Source organism: Tupaia chinensis, unplaced genomic scaffold (assembly GCF_000334495.1).
Source record: "Tupaia chinensis unplaced genomic scaffold, TupChi_1.0 Scaffold142846_1, whole genome shotgun sequence".
NCBI classification, from domain to species: domain Eukaryota; kingdom Metazoa; phylum Chordata; class Mammalia; order Scandentia; family Tupaiidae; genus Tupaia; species Tupaia belangeri.
This window is the reverse complement of record NW_006202691.1, coordinates 1,750,499-1,761,317: the sequence shown is the minus strand read 5'-3', so window position 1 is coordinate 1,761,317 and position 10,819 is coordinate 1,750,499. Positions and strand designations below refer to the sequence as shown.

Here is a 10,819-nt window from a genome sequence, read left to right as displayed (position 1 = left end):
CCCCCCCCCCCCGCCACTGCCACCTCTGTTGTGGCCTCTTTGGCTGGCGCTGGGGGTTTTGTTTTGGAAGCGGTTTCAGCCAGCGTGGTAGGGGGCTTGTGGGGGTCCAGCTGGATTCCCTCCCCCCCAGCAAACGCAGTAGAGGAGGCCCCCGATACCTCAGAGACGATGGGGAGGCTCCGGATGCTCACCTGGTCCGTGTCGCCTTTGCCTTGGAAGTCGGCGGGGGCCGGACCCCTCCTGTCGTCGTCGAACACCGGCATGTACACCGTGTCCTCCGCGGGGATGGCGTACGTGCTGCTGTTGCTGTCCACGGGCGGTCGCAGGAGGTAAATCAGCTTCTCCCAGTAGGCAAAGAGGTCGTCGCGCGCCTCGAGCGGGGGACACAGCTGCAGGTAGCAGGAACGGCCGGTGGCGAACTTGAGACGCAGCTGCTGTTTCTCGCGGTCATGCACCGAGATCCGCACGAACTTCAGCGGAAGGAGCCTGGTGAGCTCCAAGGTCTTGGCAGCCTTGTGACTTTTCCCCTTGGCCGTGTGGCCTCGGCCCGCATCTTCACAGCCGGTGGCCGGGCGGGCCAGCAGCATGACATCCGGGAGCGGGAGGATGGGGCTGGTGCACGCGATGCCCACGGTCACCATGCGCACGCGGTTGTGCACGTCAATCACTTCCCCCCTTTTGGTGATCTGAATGAAGTCACTCTCAAAGATGGGCGCGAATTTGAAGATGTCATACTCTCCCTTGTACAGCTGGCGCTGCAGCTTCCCCATGGCCGTGTTGAACAGGCCCACTCCAGAGGCGCTCTGGGCGGTGTAGTACGGTAACAGAGAGTCACTGTTCATGGCCATCGTCAGTCCTCCTCATGTCTCTTACTGAGACACAGAGCGGGGAGGGGGGCCCTAGGTCTTTGTAGGCCTCAGGCAGAAGCAGCAGTGGGGCTCCTGGGTCACCAAGATGACCCTACAGCAGTCTCTGCACCTCTACTCACCCTGCGGCCCCCCTTTCCTTCAGAGCCTCCCAGAGATCTGGTTGGGAGCGGGAACACAGGGGGTTGACCCAGAGATGCGGTAGTTACTTGACTGAACCCCTCCAAAGCTGTCGAGAGGTGTGCTCTGGACTAACCCCCTTCCTCTACCTGGTTTTATATTTCACTGAGAGTCTACAGACCGTAGCATCAGTGGGAGAAGTGACTAAGACTTTCTCGCCTGAAGCCCCCCACGCAGCTATATTTATCCTCTGCTGTCCTTTGTGACCTGTCACTGTCACATACCCCTTTGTTATCATCTCCTGCCCATGTCCTGAGGGCAGGGTCACCATCCTCCCCTAAACACACAGTCCTCACAGAGGACAGGTCCTCCCTCCCCGCTCACCCACCCACACCCCTTCCCAGAGGCTCTGGCAAGTGCTTAAATAAAAATGTTTTCAGACGAGAAGATTCTGGATAGGCATTTCTCCATCCACAGCCCTCCACAACTTCTAAAGATTCAGCAACTGAACAGTCTAGGGGAAACTAGCATGATGGGGTGAGTGGGAACCATTTGAGCTCATTCTTTCATTTTACCAACTCATCTAGTTTCAGTGTCAGCCTTCGCCTGTCCTTCCGTAAAATCTCAGCAAATGTTGACCACGATCTTTAATAATAACCTTAACTTTCTTTCCTTTTTTTTTTTTTTTTGAGAGTTGTTTTCCTATAGGGCATTTGTGCTCACCAGAAGGACAGAGAGACAGACAGAAAGTGAGAAATCCCCCCCTGGGGAGATGGCCACGCCACAATCCCTTCTCCTCCATTCTCCTCTTGCGATCTTGGGCATGCACACACAAGCACCCGGCATGGATTTAAGCCACCGGGTCCATTACTTGAACCGCGGTCCAACGACATATCTTACACCAACTGCTGGTCCCAATAATAACCTTAACTTTTAACAGTAACATTAAAGTTTGCTTCTCCTAGCAACACACTGTATGTTGTTCCCATCTGGTAAGAACCCAGTTTGGTACCATTGCTACTAGCCCCATTTTATAGGTAAAGAAACCAAGGTTGTGTCACTTACCTACATCCGGGGTACTAATAGCTAGTGAAGGCGTTATTTGAATTGAGGTCTAGCTGATTCTAAAGTCTGTTTTTCTAAGTCTTTATAGTACTTTGCCCCACAAAGAAAGCTTGGGCCAACTAAATGTTTTTAAACTGCACTAATTTAACTGTCTTCAAGAAAGCCAATTCGGGGAATTATGAAAAAAATCAGAGAATTAAATTTTCTGCGTGTGTGTGTGTGTGTGTGTTATAGAAAACCCATCTCTTACTGAGACACAGAGCGGGGAGGGGGGCCCTAGGTCTTTGTAGGCCTCAGGCAGAAGCAGCAGTGGGGCTCCTGGGTCACCAAGATGACCCTACAGCAGTCTCTGCACCTCTACTCACCCTGCGGCCCCCCTTTCCTTCAGAGCCTCCCAGAGATCTGGTTGGGAGCGGGAACACAGGGGGTTGACCCAGAGATGCGGTAGTTACTTGACTGAACCCCTCCAAAGCTGTCGAGAGGTGTGCTCTGGACTAACCCCCTTCCTCTACCTGGTTTTATATTTCACTGAGAGTCTACAGACCGTAGCATCAGTGGGAGAAGTGACTAAGACTTTCTCGCCTGAAGCCCCCCACGCAGCTATATTTATCCTCTGCTGTCCTTTGTGACCTGTCACTGTCACATACCCCTTTGTTATCATCTCCTGCCCATGTCCTGAGGGCAGGGTCACCATCCTCCCCTAAACACACAGTCCTCACAGAGGACAGGTCCTCCCTCCCCGCTCACCCACCCACACCCCTTCCCAGAGGCTCTGGCAAGTGCTTAAATAAAAATGTTTTCAGACGAGAAGATTCTGGATAGGCATTTCTCCATCCACAGCCCTCCACAACTTCTAAAGATTCAGCAACTGAACAGTCTAGGGGAAACTAGCATGATGGGGTGAGTGGGAACCATTTGAGCTCATTCTTTCATTTTACCAACTCATCTAGTTTCAGTGTCAGCCTTCGCCTGTCCTTCCGTAAAATCTCAGCAAATGTTGACCACGATCTTTAATAATAACCTTAACTTTCTTTCCTTTTTTTTTTTTTTTTGAGAGTTGTTTTCCTATAGGGCATTTGTGCTCACCAGAAGGACAGAGAGACAGACAGAAAGTGAGAAATCACCCCCTGGGGAGATGGCCACGCCACAATCCCTTCTCCTCCATTCTCCTCTTGCGATCTTGGGCATGCACACACAAGCACCCGGCATGGATTTAAGCCACCGGGTCCATTACTTGAACCGCGGTCCAACGACATATCTTACACCAACTGCTGGTCCCAATAATAACCTTAACTTTTAACAGTAACATTAAAGTTTGCTTCTCCTAGCAACACACTGTATGTTGTTCCCATCTGGTAAGAACCCAGTTTGGTACCATTGCTACTAGCCCCATTTTATAGGTAAAGAAACCAAGGTTGTGTCACTTACCTACATCCGGGGTACTAATAGCTAGTGAAGGCGTTATTTGAATTGAGGTCTAGCTGATTCTAAAGTCTGTTTTTCTAAGTCTTTATAGTACTTTGCCCCACAAAGAAAGCTTGGGCCAACTAAATGTTTTTAAACTGCACTAATTTAACTGTCTTCAAGAAAGCCAATTCGGGGAATTATGAAAAAAATCAGAGAATTAAATTTTCTGCGTGTGTGTGTGTGTGTGTGTTATAGAAAACCCATGACAACCACTTCAGACAGTGGTTGGGGGTTGGGCTGTGTTGGGGATTAAATTATCCAAGGGGCCACTTCAGTTCTTCCCCTCCCTGACGCTTGTACAAACACCCTGTGGTCAGAGCCGTTATTCTCTTAAGGCACCACTCCCAGTTTCACCCTCCCTCTCCCCAGCCCCTGCCCAGTGAAATGCAAAAGGGAGGAGGGGAGGACCAGAAATGGAAGCTTGAATTCCAGGAGTCTATCGATTGCCTCCTGGACTAACCTCCCTGTCACGCAGAAATAATTTCCAGGTCGTTTACACCCATGGAAAGCATGTGCCATGATCCCTCTGCCATCCCCACAGAGCTAACCATGGAATCTGGATTTCCAGACTGTTCCCTCAAAGTTCTGAGAAGAACTCTCTGCTCCCAACTCCTTCCAGCTGGATAGTATGCCTGAAATTCTACCGTAGGGAGTCATTCCTTGAAGATGAAAGCTAACTCTTAATGTATACCTATCTGTCTATCAATGGATGGACGGATAAACAAAATATCGAGTATCCATGGAATGCAATTCAGCTCCCAAAAAGAAGAAAAGGAGTGAAATATCGATACATACCACAGCAGAGAAAAGCCTTGCTAACACTATGCTAAGTAAAAGAAGCCACAAGACCACATACTGTATGACTCGTTAATATGAAATATCCAGAGTAGGCAAATCCATAGAGACAGAAAGCAGATGAGTGGGTGCCCGGGGTTGGAGGGAGGGGAACGAGAGAGTGACTACTTAGTGTGTTGTGGTGATGAAAATGTTCTGGAACTACTTGGTGGTGACGGTTACACAGCACCATGAATGTACTTAATGCCACTTAATGGTGAGAATGAGAATTTTTACACACACACACACACACACACACACACACATTCTCTCTTTCTCTCTCAACCTTATACTCATTTGGAACCATTGTCTTTAAAAAGTACAGGCTTCAGGCTTTTGGTTTTGGCCTTCAGTCCAGAGAGGCCCAGTACAACTTTCTTTGGTCTTCCTGAATCCAGGTTCATCTAACACCAGCTGCCTCCTCCATGATGCCCAGGTTTAATCCCAATGAGATCAGAGTCCTGGGCATGGTGGCACCTACCCTATGGCAAAAGTCGTATACCTGAAGTTTATCAGTGGCAAAGTTGGTGCGATGTCCACCTTGACCCCTAAGATTGGCCCCTGGGTCTGTCTCCAAAAAAGTTGGTAATAATACGACCAAGGCAACCAGTGATCATCCAGAAGAGGCAGGCCCAGACAGAGGTGGTCCCTTCTGCCTCTGCTGTGATCATCAAAGCCCTCAAGGAACAGAAAGAAGCAGAAAAACATTAAACGTGGATAACCACTGCTTTTGAAGAGATGGTCAACATTGCCCAGCAGATGAAGCACTGATCTTTAGCCAGAGAAAACTCTGGAACCAGTAAAGAGATCCTGGGAACAGCCCAGTCTGTGGGCTGCAATGTCAATGACATCACAGACATCAACAGCGTGCAGTGGAACACCCAGCTAGTTCAGAAATACAAAGGAAAGGGAACCAGCAGTTAGTGTAATGGCTATGTCGCTGGACTCCCACGTAGTCAACCGTGGTTCGCGTCCCAGACCTGGTGGCTTAGAACTCACGCCGGGTGCATGTGCATGCGTGCCCAAGATCCCGAGAGGAGAATGGAGGAGACGGGATTGCAGCGTGACCATCCCCCCTGGGAGGTGATTTCTCGCTTTCTGTCTCTATGTCTCTGTCTGTTTGGCGAGTGCATGCCAACCAAGAAAAAAACATCGGCTTTAGTTTTAAAAAGGTCAAGTGTGTGACCTTGAGCAAGCTACTGAGCCTTCCACTTTCTTATCTGTGAAATGCGGACTCTAGGGGCCAGCAGAGCATGGTGGTTAAGGTGCTGGACTCCCACATGGCCAACCATGGTTCAAGTCCTGGACCTCGGGACTTGCTTTTTCACTTTCTCTCTCTGTCTCTCTTTGGTCAAATAATAATAATAAATAAATAAAATTAGATAAGTAATGCTAAAAAAAAAGAAAAAGATACTAGCAGGTGTTGTGAGGATTAAATGGGGTAATGCATATAAAGTGTGTATCATCTTCATATCATTGTTATGTTTGCCCTGCTCAATAAATGTTAGCTACCATTAGCATTGATCCTCGTTGGTCTTTTTAACTCAGTGTGAATTCTTGCCTGAGAGCAAAGGTTTCTTCAGTTTACTTGAGAGAGAGAGAGAGAGAGAGAGAGAGTGAGAGAAGGCATTTTTTTTTTTTTGGAGAGGTTTTTGCTATAGGGCGCATGCGTTTGCCAGAAAGACAGAGAGAGAGAGAGAGACAGAGAGACAGAAAGTGAGAAATCACTCCCCAGGGGGGACGGCCACACCGCAATCCCTCCTCCTCCATTCTCCTCCTGGAATCTTGTGCATGCACGAACACACACCCAGCATGAGTTTAAGCCACTGGGTCTGGGACTCAAACTGTGGTTGGCTACATGGGAGTCCAGCGACATAGCCATTATGCTAACCACTAGTCCCAAGAAGGCATTTTTTTTTAATGTTTATTTTTCCTGAGAGACGGACAGGCACCTTCAGAAGGGTCCTTACACCTCGATCCACCCCAGTTACAGCAGGCCCAGATCATAGGCACATGTAATGGGCCTGGAATGATCAAGGAGGTCCTGGGATGTGAACTCAGAACCTTTCCCATATGGAACCACTGTTACTGCTGTACCACTACCAGGCTCTTACCATGTGGGGGTCCTCCTGACCCAGCCTCCCAGTTAGTTGGGAGCACAGGTGAGTGCCCAGCCTGTTCTATGTTGGGTCAGGAATTGAACCCAGGTCTCCCATGTGGCCCTGGTCTCTGAGCAGCAGCAGCTAAGCAGAGAGCAGTTTTTGTAAGTTACATAGAAAAGTTTCTGAAGGGGCCAGCAGGTGGCATGGTGGTTAAGAGCGCTGGACTCCCTCATGGCTAACCATGGTTCGAGTCCTATACCTGGTGGCTTGCTTTCTTACTTTCTCTCTCTCTCTCTCTCTCTCCCCCTCTCTGGTCAAAAATAAATAAATAAATAAATAAATAAATAAATAAATAAATAAATAAATAAATAAAGTTAAATAAAATAATTCTTTAAAAAAGAAAGAAAGAAAGAAAAACTTCTGAGCTTAGAGCCACCCTGAGATCACAGAAGGATGTGCGATTTGCAAACATGGCTTCCTTTCAGGCAAATTCTGGATGGAAACATCTTCACCCTCCAGAGAAACAGGACTTGGAGGGGAATCAGAGGGCATGGCTGGGAAGAGCAGAGAAAGCCTGGCATGGACTTAGGTATCAAGGATTTAGTCAAAGCCCATGGATAGAATACATTAGGATAAAGATGGAAAATAGCATTTCAACTCTTCCTTTTGGGAAAAAAAAAAAGATTTATTTTATTTTATTCACAGTAGTGTGCATACAAAAGAAAGAGACAGACAGATGCCCCCTTAACAGGGTCTGGGTGTATTTCAGGTCCACTAGGCTGGAGATCCCACCCTTCAGTTAGCCACACGGCTTCTAGCACTGCAGTCCAACATGCCAACTGTGCCACCTCGGCTGGGCCAGTGTTTTAGCTCTTGGCAGAAAACGAAAGGATTCAATTCAAGAAACCCTGTCCTGCCAAACCCTTTAAAACTCTTCTCTGGGACTGGCCTTGTGGTCTAGTGGTTGAAGCAGCCAAATCCCACATGGCCAACCTTGGTTCAGGTCCCAGCCCCAGTGGTTTGAAAAACACTCTGGGCCTTGTGTGTGTACGCACCTCAAATCCAAACAGGATGGAGAAATGGGAGAGGAGATTGTAGCACAAGCACACTCCGTTGGGGGGGGGGGTGCTTTCTTCCTCCCTCTCTACCTCTCTGTGGCCAGCACCTGTGCCCTCAGGCAAACTTCAAAAACAAAATGAAACTCTTTACGCTAAGACAGTTGTCTGGTCAGACCTCAGGGAATGGCAAGCAGGGAGGTGGTGGCTCCCCTTGCTCTGCCAATGTGACATCACCAGTCACCAGGAGGCAGCTCAATGCAGTGTCAGATGAGGTGCTGGAGCCTGGCAGTGGCTCCAGTCAAGTCCGCACTCTCAGACCCCCGCACTTCCCTCTCCTTTGAATATGAAACAAGATGAACTAAACGACTTGATGGTAAACACATTCATCCTTTTCTTTATTAAAATATCAAAACATGAACTTGGCTACAGAAAACAAAACTATTTTGAACACATTTGTTAAACATACGATGACACCAGCCACAACAGTGCATTTCTCAGATCCATTTTTCCAGCCAGAGCCACCCCCTTCCTTCCTCTCTAATCCATTGTTGTCCGTGGCAGTTTACAAATTGCCTTGAGTTCTGTGACAGCGGGTGAGTGGCACCTCTATCCGTAACCAGAGTAAATGCAAGGGCTTTCCCCTCCACCAAGATAAGGAACACAGACTATCGCCTGAAAGAAGTGGCGAACGGCACTAACACCCGACGGCTCTTGACAGATCAGAAACAGCTCCTGAGACGCAGTTCAAGCAGCAAAATTAGGACACCAGTGTCACAAGTAATAGCGTAAAGGAACCATACACGTGTTCAAACGGACCCATTCACACGGATAAATTTAACATTTAATGAGCCCAGTGTCTCCCTGAAGCGTGGCCCTGGTAACAGAGTAGCCAATTTTTATTTCCGGCCTGTGAGTGTTATTAGGGGGCTTCAAAAAGTTTATGGAGAAATGGAATTTAAGTCCAAGCTTATTTTGGTGCAAAACAAGCTTTGAAATCCATGAGCAGATTTTTTTTTTTTTAATTGCCAGAGAGTACTTACCAGAGACAGAGACAAAGAAAGTGAGAAGCACCCTCCCCCACAGGGGGATGGTCATGCTGCAATCTCTTCTCCTCCATTTCTCCCTCCTTTTGGGACTTTGGACACATGCACGAATGTAACTGGTCTGTGTTTCAGCTGCCAGGCCTGGAACTCGAACTATGCACTCAGCCATGTGGGATCTAGCTGCCTTAACTTCCACACAGCCTGCTGGCCTGTATAATTTAATATGAATCTTCCATGCATTTTTGAAGACTCTTCATGTATACGTGCAAAGGAAAAGAACAAAGAACTCTAGTTCTATTCTAGACCTGAGACCTCCCCAGCCCTAAAAATCCAGCACATTGGGTGGAATACCTTTCTTTGATTCATATTCTCTCTTTCTTCCTGCCTGCTTCCTCTTCGTTTTTGATATTTGAGATACTTAATTGCAACAATGAGACACATTTGGACAGGTGTAATTCAAGTGAGTAATTCTTCTAAAGGAGTTCTGTGGCAGAGCATAAGGTGTCAAAAGCTCGGGTTGAGTGACAGGTGTATGCTTTAGGTATCTATCTATCTATCTATATATTCAGAGAAACCGAGGGTTGAGGTATTTAGCAATTCCGATTTCATACTGTAATTCTATCTTAACACCAAACAGTGGCTCTAAAGGATATACTTACTGCTGTGTTTCCAGGTTTGTTGATGAGAGACTGGGCATCCGGAGCCTGAGACTGAAGAATAGGTCCGAAAGTCAACTGTCCCTACAGGTGCAGCCCCAGAGAGCAAAGGAGGATAGCTGGAGAACATTGCCCATGATTCACTCCCGTGACAGAGAGAGGAGGGGTGAAAGATGGCTGGATCTCCCAACCCACAGACTGAGAAAACAAGCCAGCACAACACTTACGTCACCATGTCTTGGTTCCAATGTTTATTTTATCGACAGGGTAGGAGTACTAGGATAAATAAGTAATAATATTTGCTCTTACAGAAAACTGTAATGATACTATCGAGTAGGATTAAACACTGAGAATTTCACAGAAACATCAGAATTTTAACAGACAGTAGCCGGCGTCCTTGTGGCCAGTGGGGGTGACTTCCCACAGTTGCAAACGCTCTGGGCCAGATGTCTTACAACAGCCACGTGACAAAAACAATGCCATTAATATCCAATAATGTGAAGGCCCAGGCATCACCTGGTTTCAAACGCATCTCCGCTGCCTGTGGTTTTTGACCACAAGGAAAGGGAAACGGAATATTCTTTGGCTCTTAGGGCCTAGAAATAATTCCTGACCTAAGTCACTGAGTGGAGAGTCCTGACCCCTTGGAAGTTGGACTTTCTTTCTATGACACTGTGATCAAGCCTGAAACAGAGGACCTGTCCTCCTGCCCACGGGATTTGTGTTAATGCCTGGGCGCCTAGGGAAAGGGGCCTTCCCCATGGGTGTGGGGCTGTGTGCCAGCAGCAGGAGAATTCTGTTCTCTGGGGCTGACAAGCTCTTCTGGCCACCTGAACATTCTGTGAGACACTGCCCGTGTGACACACTCTCAGAAACCAGATCTGAGGAAAGTCACAGACGGGTCACACCAGCGTTGTGCAAAACAAACAGCACGAGAGCACGACATCTAGTTTTGAAACAAATGCCTTGCACACAGTAATTCCTGACATAACAGCATATTTGCTAGAAAGCACGACCCTGGCCATTCCACAACTTTGCTAAATGCCATTTTCACTCCATGTCCCCTACGAGGGACGGCGGCAGCCACCGAGGAGAAGATAGCCCCACCCCATCCACCCAAGGTAGACACTTCTGCACGATTCCTAATGGTGGGCATCTTGGTTTTTGTAGAATCCAGACAAAAGGTGAGCAGGACCCCAATGGTGGGGGGGTCATCTGGAGCATCTACAAATGGCCAGTAGGCTAAGGCCTAAATCCTGGGGTTGAGGCAAAAGATGCTCTTGCCCTGGTCCAAAGTTCACTCTGGGGCAGAGTAGAAAGACCCAGCTCAGTCACCCTGGGCCCTCCCACCTCGCTGGTTCTAGAGGTGAACAGGAAGTCAGCTCTCCAATGGCTTCAGGGTTCTAGGTGTGAAAGGACGATGAGGACTCCCCATTGTCCCACGCCACAGCTGCTTAGCTCTGCAATGTTCCTTCTTTAATCTGTTGGATAAAGAGGTTTCTCTCATCTTCTGGAGTCCGCCCGTTCTGAGCCCGGACAATACACGTGGGCCGGTGAAGGTTGAGCATGTATATCAAATGCTGCTTCTCGTTCTTGAGCTCCTCGATC

General features: G+C 48.1%; 2 protein-coding genes across 2 annotated transcripts in view; both read right to left on the bottom strand.

Annotated features, from left to right (window-relative positions):
* The window catches only part of GARIN4 (golgi associated RAB2 interactor family member 4), a 3,717-nt gene extending 2,360 nt beyond the window's left edge, over positions 1–1,357 (bottom strand). Inside the window, exon 1 of the mRNA XM_006163713.3 lies at positions 5–1,357. Within this exon, the coding sequence (XP_006163775.1) occupies positions 5–848 (844 nt within the window). The 5' untranslated portion in view covers positions 849–1,357. The remainder of the gene's footprint in view (positions 1–4) is intronic.
* An 8,090-nt stretch (positions 1,358–9,447) lies between these two features.
* ATF3 (activating transcription factor 3) overlaps positions 9,448–10,819 on the bottom strand; it is a gene marked incomplete in the record, with an annotated part of 15,284 nt that continues 13,912 nt past the window's right edge. The window contains 1 exon segment of the mRNA XM_027766373.1: positions 9,448–10,819. Coding sequence (XP_027622174.1) covers positions 10,666–10,819 — 154 coding nt within the window.